Consider the following 18,137-nt stretch of genomic DNA (forward strand, 5'->3'; position numbering starts at 1 on the left):
GACACAACGTGCTCAAGTCCGTGGACCCTGTGCCCTTCCCTGGGCCCATCTGGGTGGGAGACAGTATCTCCTTTTGCAGGGTTCCAGTGTCTAGGGCAGCCTGTGCCTGGCTGGATTCACAGACACGCTGTTCTGGGGTACCTTTTGGGACCCCCTTTCCCCTTGTAATGTGCCTCTGGAGCCGATGGTGTCCTCGCTGGTGATGGCAGCACCCAGAGATCCCCCCTGGGGCACTGCTAATGTCTCGGGTGTCCCGAAGGGATATTGTGCTGTTCACTGTCCCCTTGTTCCAGGGGAGCCCTGACCCCATGAAGACAGTTTGTACCCCACGGAGAGATGGGGACCAGGGCATCTACAGCAGAGAGACACCCTTCCTGGGGGACCCAGCCCAGTGCAGAGACTGGACTGACACCAGGGATGTGAAGGGGATGTGGGTGGGGGGATCCTCTGGATAATCTCAGTGGGAACACGGAAAGCCCTGGGCAGGGGGGTGGGTTTGGTTGACGCTGGGGCAGGCAGTTGTATGGGAAGCTGCAGGCCTGGGTACACGGGCGGCAGGGGGTACTGGGGAGGAGCAGGTGTCCAGTGCAGGGCTGGGCAGTGTGCAGGTGGGCATGGGCAGGAGGCAGGTGGTCACTGGGGTGGGAAAAGGTGCCTTGTGTGGTGGGATGGAGAATGACCCAGCAGGGCTGGAGCTGGGAACCCCCAGCCTTGCACAGCCCATGAGGATAGAAGGGACCCCTGAACTGCCCTGGGGACAGCCTGGAGGGGAGTGGGCTCCCACCCTGGTGACTCTGACTCTACCTTGCAGGGGGCTCCCCCAGACCCGCAGTGGGACTTAGGTGTCCTGACCCATACCATCTTGGTGTTTGAAGGTGCTGTGGAGGTGAGGCTGGTGGACGGCGGCAGGCGCTGTGCTGGGAGAGTGGAGGTGAAACATCAGGGCAAGTGGGGGACCGTGTGTGGTGACTACTGGAGTAGGAAGAATGCAGCAGTGGTTTGTAAGCAGCTGGACTGCGGGTCTGCTGTTGGAGCTCCTCAGTACGGACACTTTGGGCCAGGATCTGGCCCCATTTGGATGGATGATGTTGGCTGTAATGGCACCGAATCTGCCCTGTCTGACTGCACACACAGAGGATGGGGTGAACATGACTGTGGTCATCACCTTGATGCTGGAGTGGTGTGTTCAGGTAAGGGGACAACCTATTCCATACCTCTGGGGCTGGGATAGTGAAAAGGATCTGGCTGTGCCCTCAGGGAGCAACGCGCGGACACTGGAGCACTGCTCAATGTGGCCAGTCACACTGCCGAGCTGGGACTGTCATTGCTGGTGACCCAGTGCCTGGGGAAAGCCCAGAGTGAGCCTACCCCAGGGTGAACTAACCCTGCCACAGTGTCTCAGCCCCTCTTCAGCCAGTGTCTTAGGCTGAAAATGAACACTCTGTCCCTGCCCCAGTGTGTCCACTGGTATCCACTGGACTCCACTCAGTCTGCCAGTTCCCAGACAACAGTGCTGAGGACCCTGTGCTGGAGAAAGCAGGGCAGGTCTTACTTGGAACATCACACACTGGAGGAACAGCATGAGGTGGCTGGTCCCCATGGGTCATTCACCATCACAGGCATGAGTACTTTTCAGGGAGCACAAGTGCTGTGCCTGGACAGAGGAGCAGGGTGGCACACAGCCCTTGGCCTTGGACCTAAACTGCGCACACCACTGGTGCTGGGGGGACCATGCCAGGCAGCACAGGGCACCTTGTGAAGCAGCAGTTTGTCTGAGCAGTGTCTGGTGCTGTGACAGACACATATCTTTGGATCTTCTGATAGTGTAGAGAAAGGGTGCAGGGGGGCCTGGATGTGTTTGTGACACCAACAATGCTCCAACAGCTTCTTCTGAGATGTGCAGTGAGTGATTTTGGTCACAGCTTGCTTAGAGTGGGGTGGGATGTGGACATTGGAATGCCACAGGGCTCTGGGAACTCCCAGTTGATTTTTTTTATTTTTTTCCAGAATTTTTCCGGCTAGTGGAAGGGAAGAGCCGCTGCTCAGGACGTGTGGAGATCCGTGACGGGGACCTGTGGAAAAGTGTCTGTGATCCCACTTTGGTCCCAAGGCTGCTGACGTGCTCTGCAGGGAGTTGCAGTGTGGCGCAGCCCTGCCTGTCGCTGGAGGAAGTAACGTTGGAGAAGGGGTGGGTCCCATGTGGGATGGAGAGCTGCGGTGTGTGGGGAATGAATCCCTCCTCGCCTCCTGCCCCAGGGGGTCCCCCGGGACCAGCCCTGCACCCAAGCAAACAGCGCTGCTGTGAACTGCACAGGTAAGGACTCAGGGTGGGCTGTTGAACACCTGGGCTGTGCCGGGGGCAGGGGAGGAGGGCAGGGACTGTGCTGGCCTTGGCCTGAGAACAGGAGGGGTGATGTTGTCTCCTGCAGTCTGCAGTTACGCAGGAAAAGATGCAGAAGCCAATGTCTCGCTTCTGTTCCATCCTCCTGCATTTGGTGCACGGATGCCGAAAGGTTAATGGGGACAGAGTCCCTCTGTCCCCTTAGTTACTGTAGCTGCTCCTCTGGGTGCAGTTGTGCAGGGGGAAATGCCTGCTGCCCTGCCACAAAGCCCTGGGCCAAGGAGCAGCACAGGGATCCCTCTGGAAATGGGCTTCTTCCCATGTGTCTATGTGACAAGGGGTAGAAAGTGAACAGGTTCACTGAGCCTGTGCTTCTCTGCGTGGCAGAAGGGCTTTTCTGCTTCCAGGGCTCCCACGTTTCTGGCCGTTGGTACCCGGTGGATTTGCCATCCTTGGGCACCGTCCCTGGGGCCCTGGATCTGCCAGCTCTGTTCCCTGTGAGCTGGTGGTGCCTTAACTGGTGGCTCTTTGTTCTGTCATCCCAGAGGCACAGCCAGCCTCCGGGGTACCCGGGAAGGGGTGTGGGCTCTTCACTCTTGTCCCGGAGTCAGAGTGATCCCGGGCCTGACCGGGGGTGGGTTGTGCTTGTGGAGACAAGGGAACTGGGGAATCTGTTCCCAGAGGCTCGTAAAGGGGTGACCTTCCTGGGGGGATCCCAGACAAGGTCAGGTCTGGGCTGATGCCCAAGGACAAGGAGGGGGCATGGGTTGGGAGGCCTCACTGGGACCATCATTTGCTCCACAGGGGACACGGAAAGTCCTGAGGGAGGAGGGTGAGTTGGGAGGGCCCAGGGCAGGCTGTGGTCCAGGGGAGCTGGGGGCTCTGGGGAGGAGTAGCCATGTGATCCTGGGGGAGCCCTGGTGGGGACAGGTCCCTTTTCAGGGTGCTGTCTGGGGAGGAGCAGGTGCCCTGGGTGAGCACAGGATAGGGACGAGGGGTTGTTGTGGTGGAAGTGCCAAAGTGTGTGGTGCCACAAATGACCCAGCAGGGCCAGAGCTGGGCACCCCTAGCCTTGCACAGCCCATGAGGATAGAAGGGATCCCTGAACTGCCCTGGGGACAGCCTGGAGGGGAGTGGGCTCCCACCCTGGTGCCTCGGACTCCACCTGCACAGGGCTTCCCCGAGACCCGCGGTGCTGGTGCTGAGCACTGTCCTGACTGGTCCTGTGTCAGTGTTTGAAGGTGCTGTGGAGGTGAGGCTGGCAGACGGCGGCAGGCGCTGTGCTGGGAGAGTGGAGGTGAAACAACAGGGCAAGTGGGGGACCGTGTGTGGTCACTACTGGAGCATGAAGGATGCAGCAGTGGTTTGTAAGCAGCTGGGCTGTGGGTCTGCTGTTGGAGCTCCTCAGTACGGACACTTTGGGCAGGATCTGGCCCCATTTGGATGGATGATGTTGGCTGTAATGGCACCGAATCTGCCCTGTCTGACTGCACACACGGAGGATGGGGTGAACATAACTGTGATCATATCCTTGATGCTGGAGTGGTGTGTTCAGGTAAGGGGACAACCTATTCCATACCTCTGGGGCTGGGGTTGTGGAAGGAACCTGGATGTGCCCTAAAGGAACGTAAATCAGGCACCAGAGCATTGCTCAATGTGGCCAGTCACACTGCCGAGCTGGGACTGTCATTACTGGAGTGCCCAGTCCCTGGGGAAAGCCCAGTGGGAACCTGCCCAGGGGTGCCTTACCGTGCCTGGTCCCTGAGCTGGCACAGATGAACCCTCCATCCCTGCCCTGCATTGTCTATTGATTCCCATCTTTCTCCTCCTGTTCACCCAGGAGCTGTCTGGCGGTGCTGCGGGCCAGCTGCCCCCATGCCAGAGGCACCAGAAGTGACTCCTGTGGCCATCCACCGTCCTGGGGAAGGGCGTGAGATGGGGAGATACTTTTAGGTTGTCCCCCCCAGCAGACACAGGTCCCTTGGCTGATGTGTTTGTGCCACCAGCACCCCCTGAGAGTAGCTGGGGGATGTCGTAGGGATTTTTCCTGGAGGCCACCTTGGAGACCAGCTGGCATGTAGTCAGGGTATTGCCAAAGGGCTGTGGGAACTCTCAGGGATCATTGGTTGGTCCCGAATCTGTCCATCTGCTCTAAGGGCACAGATCCTCCTGAGGACGTATAGTGATCCATGAGGAGGCCTTTTGGACAGCGGTGTGTGACTCACACTTTGGTCCCAACGGTGTCAACGTGGTTTGCAGAGTCTGCTGTGGGTCTGCAATAGACACACACACCTGAGTTCTGTGATGGTGGAGAGAAGGTGTGTAACTTGGCCTGGATGTGTTTCTGACACCAACACTTTCCCAACAGCTTCCTCTGTCGTTAATGTAAAAGTCAGTCTGTAAAGAAACTCTCAGAGACCAAGGTTTATTTTTCTGAAAGAAGCATTCCTTTACTGGTGCCAGGCCAGTGAGGCATAATTCCACCTAGCACCGACCCCCTGAACTTGTTAGTATCCTGTTAATATAGGAAAAGGTCATACATATTCATTATCTTTATGGTGAGTATATACATAAGTATAAGCCTTCCCTGGTTCTCCTTTTAATATTATAATGTCCTTTACACAGGCGTGGTAGTGCATCCTTGTGGTCGTTTCAGTATGTCGGTGGCTGTTACTTCCTCCTTGCTCATTTTCTTTACCTTGTCCTTTTCTTAAAATTGTCTATATTGATACTCATCTTTGTTTTCATTAAGTTCACACATGACAAAATCAGGCCATTCTTGTCTTTTTGTAACTCTTCTTCTTGTTATTATCTTTGGGCATTCACCACGTATCCTACTTAATCAAAGCTGACCTTGGATGGTCAGTAGATAAGTGCAAGGCTATCCAATTAAGCAACCACTATCCTCAAAATATAGCAATTAAGCAACTACTATCTTCATAGGCCTATTGTTAACAATAACAGCTCCTTTCAAGGACCTACCTTCTACGCAATCTGTCCTTTCAAAGAAATATTACAAGGAAACTTAAAGCTATTGGGATATGCAGTGGGTGATTTGGTCACATCTTGCTTAGAGGTGGTGTGGGATGTGAGTATGTGAATGCCAGAGGGCTCTGGGAACTCCCAGTTGATTAGATTTTTTTCCAGAATTTTTCCGGCTAGTGGAAGGGAAGAGCCGCTGCTCAGGACGTGTGGAGATCCGTGACGGGGACCTGTGGAAAAGTGTCTGTGATTCCCACTTTGGTGCCAAGGCTGCTGACGTGCTCTGCAGGGAGTTGCAGTGCGGCGCAGCCCTGCCTGTCACTGGAGGAAGTCACGTTGGAGAAGGGGTGGGTCCCATGTGGGATGGAGAGCTGCGGTGTGTGGGGAATGAATCCCTCCTCGCCTCCTGCCCCAGGGGGTCCCCCCGGGACCAGCCCTGCACCCAAGCAAACAGCGCTGCTGTGAACTGCACAGGTAAGGACTCAGGGTGGGCTGTTGAACACCTGGGCTGTGCCGGGGGCAGGGGAGGAGGGCAGGGACAGTGCTGGCCTTGGTATGAGAACAGGAGGGGTGATGTTGTCTCCTGCAGTCTGCAGTTACGCAGGAAAAGATGCAGAAGCCAATGTCTCGCTTCTGTTCCATCCTCCTGCATTTGGTGCACGGCTGCCGAAAGGTTCAGGATGGGGACAGAGTCCCTCTGTCCCCTTAGTTACTGTAGCTGCTCCTCTGGGTGCAGTTGTGCAGGGGGAAACGCCTGCTACCCTGCCACAAAGCCCTGGGTCCAAGGAGCAGCACAGGGATCCCTCTGGAAATGGGGCTTCTTCCCGTGTGTCTATGTGACAAGGGGTAGAAAGTGAACAGGTTCACTGAGCCTGTGCTTCTCTGCGTGGCAGAAGGGCTTTTCTGCTTCCAGGGCTCCCACGTTTCTGGCCGTTGGTACCCGCGTGTGGATTTGCCATCCTTGGGCATCCCTGGGGCCCTGGCTCTGCCAGCTCTGTTCCCTGTGAGCTGGTGGTGCCTTAACTGGTGGCTCTTTGTTCTGTCATCCCAGAGGAACAGCCAGCCTCCGGGGTACCCAGGAAGGGGTGTGGGCTCTTCACTCTTGTCCCGGAGTCAGGGTGATCCCCGGCCTGACCGGGGGTGGGTTGTGCTTGTGGAGACAAGGGAACTGGGGTATCTGTTCCCAGAGGCTCGCAAAGGGGTAAGCTTCCTGCGGGGATCCCAGACAAGGTCAGGTCTGGGCTGATGCCCAAGGACAAGGAGGGAGCATGGGTTGGGAGGCCTCACTGGGACCATCATTCTGCTCCACAGGGGACACGGAAAGTCCTGAGGGAGGAGGGTGAGTTGGGAGAGGCCCAGGGCAGGCTGTGGTCCAGGGGAGCTGGGGGCTCTGGGGAGGAGTAGCCATGTGAGCCTGGGGGATCCCTGGTGGGGACAGGTCCCTTTTCAGGGTGCTGTCTGGGGAGGAGCAGGAGCCCTGGGTGGGCACAGGTCAGGGGCGAGGGGCTGTTGGAGTGGATGGAAGTGTCAGAGTGTGTGGTGCCACAAATGACCCAGCAGGGCTGGAGCTGGGCACCCCCAGTCTTGCACAGCCCATGAGGAGAGAAGGGACTCCTGAACTGCCCTGGGGACAGCCTGGAGGGGAGTGGGCTCCCACCCTGGTGCCTCTGACTCCACCTGCACAGGGCTTCCCCAGACCCGCAGTGCTGGGGCTGAGCGCTGTCCTTACTGGTCCTGTGTCAGTGTTTGAAGGTGCTGTGGAGGTGAGGCTGGCAGACGGCGGCAGGCGCTGTGCTGGGAGAGTGGAGGTGAAACAACAGGGCAAGTGGGGGACTGTGTGTGGTCACTACTGGAGCATGAAGAATGCAGCAGTGGTTTGTAAACAGCTGGGCTGTGGGTCTGCTGTTGAAGCTCCTCAATACGGACACTTTGGGCCAGGATCTGGCCCCATTTGGATGGATGATGTTGGCTGTAATGGCACCGAATCTGCCCTGTCTGACTGCACACATGGAGGATGGGGTGAACATGACTGTGGTCATTTTGATGATGCTGGAGTGGTGTGTTCAGGTAAGATGACAACCTATTCCATACCTCTGGGGCTCAGATTGTGGAAGGAACCTGGCTGTGCCCTCAGGGAGCAACAGTCAGGCATCGGAGCATTGCCCAGTGTGGCCAGTCACACTGCTGAGGGACTGTCATTACTGGTGTCCCCAGTCCCTGGGGAAAGCCAGTGGGAACCTGCCCAAGGGTGCCTTACTGTGCCTGGTCCCTGAGCTGGTGCAGATGAACCCTCCATCCCTGCCCTGCATGGTCTGTTGATTGCCATCTTTCTCCTCCTGTTCACCCAGGAGCTGTCTGGCAGTGCTCAGGGCCAGCTGTCCCCATGCCAGAGGCACCAGAAGTGACTCCTGTGGCCACCCACCGTCCTGTGGAAGGGCGTGAGACGGGGAGCTACTTTGCGGTTGTCCCCCTTAGCAGACACAGGTCCCTTGGCTGATGTGTTTGTGCCACCAGCACCCCCTGAGAGCAGCTGGGGATGTCGTAGGGTTTTTTTGCCTGTGGCCACCTTGGAGATCAGCTGGCATGTAGTCATGGTATTGCCAGATGGCTGTGGGAACTCTCAGGGGTCATTGGTTGGTCCAGAATCTGTCCGGCTGCTCTAAGGGCACCGGTCCTCCTGAGGACGTATAGTGATCCATGATGAGGACCTGTGTGACTCACACTTTGGTCCCAACGGTGCCAACGTGGTTTGCAGACTCTGCTGTGGGTCTGCAATAGACACACACCCCTGAGTGCTGTGATGGTGGAGAGAAAGTGTGTAACTTGACATGGATGCCTTTGTGACACCATCACTCCTTAAATAGCTTCTTCTGAGATGTGCAGTGAGCGATTTTTGTCACAGTTTGCGTGGAGATGGTCTGGGATGTGGGCATGGGAATGCCACAAGGCTCTGGGAACTCCCAGTTGATTTATTTCCAGGATTTTTCCGTCTGGTGGAAGGGAAGAACCGCTGCTCAGGACGTGTGGAGATCCGTGACGGGGACCTGTGGAAAAGTGTCTGTGATTCCCACTTTGGTCCCAAGGCTGCTGATGTGCTCTGCAGGGAGTTGCAGTGCGGCGTAGCCCTGCCTGTCACTGGAGGAAGTCACGTTGGAGAAGGGGTGGGTCCCATGTGGGATGGAGAGCTGCGGTGTGTGGGGAATGAATCCCTCCTCACCTCCTGCCCCAGAGGGCCCCCCCGGGACAAGCCCTGCACCCACGCAAACAGCGCTGTTGTGAACTGCACAGGTAAGGACTCAGGGTGGGCTGTTGAACACCGGGGCTGTGGTAGGGGTTGGGGAACAGAGCAGGGACTGTGCTGGGCCGGGTGTGAGGACAGGAGGGTTGATGGGTTTGTTTGCAGCATGACAATACTGCAGAAGGAGAACAAAGACATGTGGTCCCTCTGGCCCCTCCACCAGCTACTGAGGGTACAGGAGCACCAATCCACTCTCTTTTCTCCACATCTGTCCCCAGAGTACACAGGGATCAGACTGGTGAACGGCAGCACAGTGTGTGCGGGGAGGGTTGAGGTCCAGGTGCTGGGAACCTGGGGGACCCTCTGTGCCTCCCGCTGGGACCTCTCGGATGCCCACGTTCTCTGTCGTCAACTCAACTGCGGGTTTGCTGAGTCCATTCCTGGAGGAGAATATTTTGGGAGAGAAACTGGCCCTGTCTGGAGAGACTCATTCCACTGTGACGGGACTGAAGCTCTCCTGCAGCAGTGCCCAGTGACCACCTTGGGCGCCTCGCCGTGCTCCCAAGGGAACGCTGCTGCTGTCCTTTGCTCAGGTTAGTGCTGGAAAAATGCTGCATAAACTCCATTTGTCACTTGTGTGCAACATAGCCACTAAAAGTAGGGGTTCCATGGCCGTATCAGGCTGAATTTCTCCTTGGGGAAACCCTGGCTTCCCCAGGAACTGTCTGGAGGGCTTTCCCTGCTCAGACTGACCGCTCGACTTTGGGAGAGCTGAGGACTGAACGGAGGCAGGCATCTGCCCCCAGGGCAGTGGCTTAGGCCCCAGCACCACCGCCAGGCCCAGGCTCCTCTGTCCGTACTGTGCAGCGAGCCCAGGACAGGGCTGCAGGGCTCTGCTCCATCCCTCTGGCTGCAGCCGACCGCATCCCGTCCCCACAGAGAGCCCTGCAGAGCCTCATCCCCCCACCCAGGCAGGAGCTGGTGCCCCCAGCAGCAGCTGACCTGGCTGTGAGCTGCAGAGAGGGCCCAGGCTTTGCCCTCACTTCTCGTCAGCACAAGGCTCCACCTTGTCCCGTTTGGTTGAAAATCCCCCTTGCCCTGCTCCCTGCAGGGTGCCATGCTCCCGGTGCCCGATGGCCGTGGCATCTGCTCTCCCCAGGCCCAGCCGGCTTTGGATCCCTGCGGCTGGTGGGCGGAGGGAGCCGGTGCGACGGACGAGTGGAGATCTTCCAGGATGGGGCGTGGGGCAGAGTCCTGGATGAGCAGTGGGACGTGCAGGAGGCCAGCGTGGTGTGCCGGCAGCTGCAGTGCGGAGAGGCAGGGACAGCCTACAACCCCCCAAAGCCTGAGCGAGGGACGGGCCCCGTGGGGCTGCGAGGGGTCCGGTGCGCAGGGCACGAGGCCAAGCTGACCCTCTGCAACACCTCCCTGCCCGGCAGTGCGCTGGCGGCAGGGCTTGCGGAGGACGTGGGAGTCATTTGCTGGGGTGAGTGGCACTGCCCAGGCGCCCAGGTGACGGTCTGCGCAGGCAGGCAGGCCCTGACAGCGACTGGGGTTTCCACCCGCTGCAGGGAGCCGGCGGGTCCGGCTGGTGAACGGGGCCGGGCGCTGCGCGGGGAGAGTGGAGATCTACTCCCAGGGCATCTGGGGGACTGTCTGCGACGACGGCTGGGACCTGTCTGATGCCGCCGTCGTTTGCCACCAGCTGGGCTGCGGAGAGGCAGTGGAGGCAGCCGGCTCCGCTCTTTCGGGGAAGGCTCCGGGCAGATCTGGCTGGATGGTGTGAACTGCTCCGGGGCCGAAGCTGCTCTCTGGGACTGCCCGGCTGGGCCCTGGGGGCAGCACGACTGCGGGCACAAAGAGGATGCGGGAGTCTCTGCTCAGGTCTGTGCCACCTCAGGAGCTGTGGTGGGAGCCTGGTCCCGGGGAGGGCAGGACGCGGGGAGAGCCGGCCATGGCCAAGGCTGCCCCTGGCTGCCTCTGAGCTCCTGCCCAAGGCCCACCCATGCACGGACACCCTCAGTCCCACGGGGTCCCTGGGGAGCTCAGCTGTCCCCGAGGGTTCGCGGGAAGGGCAGGGCTGGCTGTAAATCCGGGACTTCTCTCTGCCCCTGGGTGCAAGGGGGATGTGGTGGCCTTGCCCCTGCCCAGCTGAGGGCCTGGGGGGTGTAGAGGTGTCCTGGCTCCCACAGCCCCAGATCAGCCTGTTCCCGCTTTGGGGCCTTTTCTTCCCAGAGTTCGTGGCCCTGAGGCTGGAGAACAGCGACGGCTGCTCCGGGCGCCTGCAGGTTTTCTACAACGGGACATGGGGGAGTGTTTGCTCTAACTCCACTCAGGACACGGTGACACTGGCGTGCAAGGAGCTGGGCTGCGGGGACGGAGGATCCCTGGAAACACGCCTGCCCTCTGGCAGGGTGTCTGGCCCTGCCTGGCTGGATCGCGTGCAGTGTGGGAGAGAAACAGCTCCTTCTGGCAGTGTCCCTCCACGCCCTGGAATCCACAGTCATGTGAATACCTGGAAGAGGAGATCCACATCACCTGCAATGGTAACTCTGAGCACCCATGCACCAGTGTCACCCCAGCTCCTGCTCCCCATGGGGCATGGCCAAACACAGAGAAAGAGCTTGAGAGCTTTTACTTTCCATGCCAGACCCTTATGCTGTCAGTGGCACAAACATGACCGCGGCCACACACATTCCAGCAGCAGTCACCCAGCTTACCAGCAGTGCCTGGAGGAGCAGAGGCATCTCCACGTGAGTCTCAGAAGAGACCAAACATGTTTCAGAAGAGCCTCCCCTCCACAGACAAGCTACTGCTGCTCTGTGAGCCAGGGACCTTCTGGGGCTGAGCAATCAGGGTCCCCCCACAGTCCTGCACGTGTCCCTGGATGACAGGGTTTCAGTTGCTGCCGTGCCCCAGATGGTGCAGGGAGGCCCGAGCAGAGCTCAGCCCCACTCTCTTCTGCATGATCCCCCAAACCAGCCCCTTCACCACAGTGTTTCCTTCTTCAGGGGGACAGCCAGAAATGCCTCCAACCTCACCGGCGCCGTGCCCCAACTCCACGAGCTGCACAGGTAGGGAGGTCCCCTCTGTGTCTGGCAGGGCTCTGCCTGCTCTCCCGGTGCCATGGGAGGTCTTACTCTTCTCCAGCCAGGGAGAAGATTCGTGCCGTGGGAGGCAAGGACGGGTGCTCGGGCAGAGTGGAGGTCTGGCACCGTGGCTCCTGGGGGACGGTGTGCGACGACTCGTGGGACATGCAGGATGCCGAGGTGGCGTGCAGGCAGCTGGGCTGTGGCCCCGCAGTGTCTGCCCTGCATGAGGCTGCGTTTGGGATGGGGACGGGCCCCATCTGGCTGGAGCAGGTGGAGTGCCGGGGGACGGAGCCATCCCTGCAGGACTGCTGGGCCTGGCCCGGGGACAGCGGGGCTTGCCGGCACAAGGAAGATGCTGCCGTGAGCTGCTCAGGTTAGTGGCAGGGCTGGGAGCCCTTGCTCGGGTATTGGCAGGGAGCTAGGGAAGGCCTTTTGTCACGTGGTCCGGGCATGGCCCCCGACCTTCCGAGAGAAAGAACATTCCTGTGGAGTGCAGGAGCCCGGTGCCAGGCAGGGAGCAGCCTCGGTGTAACTGGCCGTGCTCTGGCCACTGCCCGTGGGGCCCTGCAGCCCCAGGGCTATCCCCTGGGCTGCCTCTGCCATCCTGCCTGCCTCCCAGAGAGAGGTGCTGGGCTCTGTCCCGGCCTCCCTTTCTGGCACTACAGGAGGGGCAATTTGGGTGGGATGTGTCAGGGACATCTAGAGAACCACACACACACACACACACACACACACACAAACACGGTGTGTTGGGGAGGAGGTTTCCTGATACCCACACACCCAGTGTCTCAGCCCAGCTCTCCTTTTCCTCCTCTGCAGCTACACCCAGGATGACAACACCCCCACCCCGAGCAGGTAACTTGTCCTCCCCAGGCTGGGTACCCCAGGGCCAGGCTGTGACCCACAGCTGGATGGAAGGGGCTCCTTGCTGGGGTGTGAAACTGCCTGGAGGAGATACTGGAGTGGTGGCAGGGGTTGGGGAGAGCTGTAATTTACCCAGGAGGGTGGAAGCTTCCCTGTCACTCACCCCTGGGGCCATCCACCTGCTTCTGCTTTGCGTGATGGGGCCAGCACTGGTGCTGCCCCTTCCAAGTTCTCTCCCATGCAGATCCCACCCAAGGCCGTCAGAGCAGCAGCGGGAGAGTCTCAGTGCCCGTCATCATGTGCATCATCCTGGGGACCCTTGTCTGCCTGCTCCTGGCCCTCCTGGCTGGACAAGTGCTGAGCGCCGGGCTGGGCGCAGAGGTGGGTCCTTGCCCAGAGGTGCCGGGGGGAGATACCTCCTGCCAGGGCTGTGGGGTGCGGCGGGGGGTATCAGCGAGGGGCACAGGCAGAGCGGGAGGGTGAGACTGTGTGCTGCTACCTGTCACATGTGCTGCCCCATTGAGTGACTGGCCGTGGGGCACCAGCAACAAGGGGTAGAGAGAGCCCCAAGGTGGGGGCAGTTAGCCATGGGGTGAGGAGAGAAATGGCAGAGTGGGGATGGCCAAGGCTGGCTGTGCTCTCGGTAGTGCTGGAGGGGGCTCTGGGGCAAGAGAGATGCTAGGAGGAGTGTGGGGCAGCAGGGTCCATCACTGTGGTGTTAGGCCCCCAGGCTGTCCCCCTGCCCAGCCCTGCCCACACCCTGGCAGGACAGGGGCCCTACTATAGACCCGTGGGGCAGGTAGGGGCAAGCTCCAGGTGGAGAGGAAGGGTGGAACAGATCCAGGGTGAGACAATGGGGACATGGCGCACAGGCCAGAGGGGCATGAGCACTGTCTCCAAAGCAATGATGTGAGGGTGACGCTGCCCCAGATGATCTTCACATCGATGTTGCCCTCACTGGGGAGGGATGTGGTAGACATGCCTGGATAGCACAGTGGGGCTGTGCTGTTCGGCCTGTCCTGAGGTGGCCCAAGGAACCTTTTGGGGGAGCACAGTGAGGTCTATTTGCCCCTCTGCCTGTCCCTGTGCCAGCCCTGCCTCTGTCCCCAGGCTCCAGAAGAGCCCAGGAGCCCTTCCCCGAGGCTGTGTACGAGGAGATCGGGTACAGCCCAGCGTGGGAGAAACGAGCCAGGTTTGATCGCTCAGGTGGGTGTGGGTCTTCCCTGGAGGCACATCCGCAGGACCCATTCCTCTGGCCCCAACCCAGAGCTGACCCCTGAAGCCCCCCAGCCTGTGGTCCCTGTGGTGCTGGCTGTGGGAGCTGTGGGGAAGAGCATCCAGGTCCTGATCCCAGGAGAGAAGCTTTCTCCCAGTCAGCTTTGACTGTCCCAGCTGGACAGCCCCTCTCTTCCTGCCCCTGCACCCCATGAGACACCCGAGGAGCGAGGCAAGGGGCTGTCCTGGGCCAGCTCTGGAAGCTCCTTTGAGACAGGGTTTGTCCCGGGGAAGCAGGGTGAATTCCCAGCCCTCCTCCCCACACAGCCCCAGCTCTGTGGGTCCCACTTCCCAGCAGCGCTGACCGTGAACCACGTCAGTGGGGCTTGCTCCATAACACCCGCTGTGCATCTCTCCAGGCTCCTATTCAGAGGAGTCCCTGACCCAGCTGCAGCCCCACCCTGGGGTCAGCGAGGAGGAGAATGGTCTGGGATCAGCACCAGGTAACGGAGGCAGGAAGGGGTTGATCTCCCTGCAGACATGGGGTGGACAGAGGTGTCCCTGAGTGTCACCATCGGAGAAGGGGAGGACATGGGCATCTCTTGTGGTTCTGCCAAGCCCAGTGTCTGCGCTCTGTGTCCCTGCACATCCTCCCATCCTCTGCTCTTCAGGACAGATCTTCTCACTGTCACCAGCTCCCCTCTCCTTTCAGATGTCCTTGTCCTGCCTGGAGGTGACACAGCAGATGGCTACGATGATGCCAGGGAGGTTTCTGACCTGGGGGAGGATGCTGTGCCTGGGCAGGGAGAGTGGGAAATTCCCAGGATGCCAGAGGAGGGAGCAGGGCCCAGGGCTGCACCTGGAGGTGAGAGGGAAAGAGAGTACTGCCTGTTCCTAGGGTGCCATCCCTGGTGCCCCTCAAGTCACTACCCTACTGACACCAAAACCTGCTGGGAAGGGGGAACCTGGCATAGGAGTTTTCCTTGAAAGGCCCAGGGGTGGGAGAAGGAGCTGAAGGTGGTGAGGAGCAGGGAGGGTGGTGGTGTACAGACCCCATGGGGTGAACTGAAACGTCCGGCCTTGCTGCTTGCAGGGGGCAGCCTGCGCTCCTGGAGAAGTGCTGAGGTCCCTGGAGCTGAAGGAGACACATCATCCCCGTCCCCGGGGAGCATGGGCTATGATGATGCTGAAGAGGTGCCTGTGGCACTTCTCTGTGAGGACGCAAAGGCTGTGACACCGGAGCTTGGTGCACAGCAGTCCCTGAGCCCCAGGCCAGGAGAGCCCATCCCTGCTGCACAGCTGGGTGCAGCCGGGAGGGAGGAGAGGTCTGTGCAGCTGGGAGAGCCACGAGCACCAGGGGACTGTCTCCCTTGAGCCATGGGCAGCAGAAACCGCCTGGAGTTTCCTCCATTTTTATTCCCATTTTTATGCTGTGCATTCTTATATTTGCTTATTAAAAGCCTCTGGGGGCTTTGACTCAGAGCTGATGCTTCCCTGCCAGGTGTCAGGGCATCTCCCTGAGGCTGCTCAGGGGGAGCAGAGAACAGAGACACGGTCGTAGGGAAGGGGCACGTCTCAGGGACAGCAGGCTCAGGGTCAGCCTGTGGGGCTGCGTGAGGCCACAGTCCCTGGGGAATAATCTTGGTGAGAGAGACATCCATCCTGCTGCCCACAGGCAGTTTCTAATCAAAGTGACTCTCTGATAGGTCCCATGATGCACCCCAGTGGGAGCACCCATTTCTTCCCCCAAGGGTTCCAGCTGCTCTTTCCCCCAGGCCCTGCCTGGGCCACACCGATCCCACCATGCAGAGGCCACGACAGAGCTGCCATGTCAGGGTGAGCCCTGGGCTTTTGTCTCACAGAAGCAAGCCCTAAGGTGACCGCAGGTCCCTGAAAACCCCAGCCAGCCCCAGGTGGGATCATGGCCCACGGATTACCTCCCACAATGCTTGGGAGGCAGCTCTGCTCCCCACTGCCCTGGCACAGGGTGCAGAGCCACCTCCTGGGAAACACGTGGCTGGGATTCTCTCTCCTCATGCTCTGCCAGGACCCCAGTCTCCATGGGCTGTTCCTCCTGCCTTGCAGACCTGGAGCAGCCCTGGGAAACCCTCCTCCTGCTCCCCTCCAGCTCCCACCCCGCCCCCCTGCTGCCTTGCCAGGGATGTCAGTTTGGGCTGTGTGCGGGGCAGTACTTGTGGGCAGGTACGTGAGGGCTTGGAGCACCGAGGATGAGGGCACTGTTCCCTCAGCGCTGTTAGAGGGCCAGGGGGATGGAGAAAGCTTCCCCACAAGACGCGTGCGGCAGCCAAAACTGTGCTCCAGCCCCTGGCCTGGAGAAGGGCCCATCCGGGAGGATGCTCATGTGGACACTTTTCCATGGCAGTGGAGATTTTGTGTCCCTCCAGTAAAACAGGTGCTGCTGGGAGCTGAGACAGGGTCCCTCTCCCTCAGCTGGGGTTTCACCTGCCCCAGCACCCACGGCACAGAAACTTTGTGCAGAAGCCAGGCTGGGAGAAGAGTTTGGCACCTGGGCAGGACCTGGCGCCCAAACTGCCCAACTGCCCTCCCTGCTCCTGCTGGTGGGTCTGCGCATGCCACCGGCTTCCACAATGGCTTCTTTTCTGCAGGCTGGAAGGTGCGTTGGGTGTCTGTGGCAGGATTGCCTGTGGGGAGTAGCTGCAGCTCCATAGTGCTGCAAACAGCAGGATCTGGCCCTGGAGCAGAAGTGGAGAGGAGGCAGACGTTGCCAACATCCTCTCCTATTGCAGTGTTGTCCCATTCCCTTCTGGGAGCTCCTCCACCCCTGGGCTGACCCTGGGGGCACCTGGGGGGAGCCGAGGTTCACACATCCCCCTGCCCCACACCTGAGAGCCTTCCTGCTGGCAGCCCCCATGGGAGAGCAGTGTTCCCAGGGCAAGACCCCCACAATGATGCGTGACATCCATGGGCATTGCAAACACAGCCTGGATAACTCCCACTGGGATAAGCTCCAGCCCTGCATCTCAGAGAAATAAGGTATAAAGGTGAAGTAAAGAAGAGGGGAGTGTTATCTTCTGAACACGGGATGGTGGGGGCCTCTGGACAGTATGGACACTGATCTGCACACTCCAGGTGCCCCAAGTGGGAACTGGGGAGAAGAGCCCAGTGCCTGTCCGGTGTGACTGCCCCACCAGCTCTGCCCTCCCACAGGTGTAATATTTCTCCCATAATCTGGCACCTGGTAGAGGTTTGCCTCTTCCTCCTTGAGGAAATAAGCCTCAGGCGTGGGTGTGCTTGAGAGGGCAGCACCACTGAGCAGAAAGAACCTGTTTCATGCATTTTGGGACCTAACAGGATGCCCCTGCCAGATGGGTCCCTTCTCTGCATCAAAGCAGGATTGCCACTGTGTCCCAGATCTGTGTCTGCTCCTGCAGCTCCTGATGATCTACCTGAGGGGGGTCGCAGTGAGACCCCAGCCCTCAGCACCACTGCCCCACACTGGGCAGAGCTCAGATGTGGAAAGCCCATGGGAGAGCAGTCTTATTTCTCTGAGTTTGGGCTCCCTGTTCCCAAGGAGGAGCAGTGCAACAGGGCGAGGTGCCCCCAGGCTCTGATGACATCCAGGGTGTGTGGTGGGGGCACACAGGGGCAGAAATCCCATAACCCCTCCTCTAGTCCCTGGGCCTTGCCCTGCACCACTCCATCCCAGGAGGTGAGGTGGACAGCAGGCTTCCATCTCCCTGGGGCTGCGGGTGTGGGTTGGGCTCAGGGATCTCCCCACTCCTCAGCACTGAGGCCGGTCCTGACAGCAAAGCAGTGCCCTGGGACAGCCCTGGCTGGGGTCTCCGTGGCAGGGTGGCTGAGCACGGGCAGCTGTTAACTCCAAGGCTGAGAGCCTGACCACATGCAGGGGTGGTATCTTCGTGGTGGTAAACATGGGACAATTGTGCTTCTCAGCTGCAAGGAGTGCCTCTCCCTGGGAGTGGGGGACAGTGGCCTCCCTGTGGGCAGTGTGCCCTGGTCTGGGAACTGAGGTTGAGGTGAAGGATGTGTGTGAGGAAAGGAGCAGTCTTTGCACCAGTGAGAATGACCATGAGGAGAGAGACAGAGTCTTTGCAGAGACCCCTCAGTGGAGAGATCCCGATCTCTGTGGAGCAGGGAAGGAGACCCAGCTGGAGAACACCCCAAAGACACACTGAGTGGAGAGTCCTGCCCAGGGGAAGCCTGGGGGCTTGTGGTGCAAGAGGAAGGCTCCTTCTAACCTGTAGATGTGCAGCTACAGCACACGGGCAGTGCTCTGGCAAGAGGGGAAGGAGCAAGGAGGGACAGGGCAGGATGGACAAAGGCAGACGGGCTCTGCAAGACCCTAAGGGAGAAAAACATTGCTGAAACCCATGGTTGAACCAGGGACCTTTAGATCTTCAGT

General features: G+C 59.6%; 1 protein-coding gene across 1 annotated transcript in view; it reads left to right on the forward strand.

The window, feature by feature from the left end:
* The window catches only part of LOC122152987 (antigen WC1.1-like), a 19,286-nt gene extending 1,376 nt beyond the window's left edge, over nt 1–17,910 (forward strand). The window contains 12 exon segments of the mRNA XM_042789116.1: nt 812–1,184; nt 3,574–3,762; nt 3,765–3,896; nt 8,840–9,154; nt 9,955–10,047; nt 10,133–10,303; nt 10,306–10,445; nt 10,799–11,018; nt 11,021–11,107; nt 13,628–13,723; nt 14,152–14,235; nt 17,669–17,910. Coding sequence (XP_042645050.1) covers nt 812–1,184; nt 3,574–3,762; nt 3,765–3,896; nt 8,840–9,154; nt 9,955–10,047; nt 10,133–10,303; nt 10,306–10,445; nt 10,799–11,018; nt 11,021–11,107; nt 13,628–13,723; nt 14,152–14,235; nt 17,669–17,910 — 2,142 coding nt within the window.
* The last annotated feature ends 227 nt before the right edge of the window (nt 17,911–18,137 follow it).

Source organism: Tyto alba, unplaced genomic scaffold, assembly GCF_018691265.1.
Source record: "Tyto alba isolate M040663 unplaced genomic scaffold, T.alba_DEE_v4.0 Super-Scaffold_15, whole genome shotgun sequence".
NCBI lineage: Eukaryota > Metazoa > Chordata > Aves > Strigiformes > Tytonidae > Tyto > Tyto alba.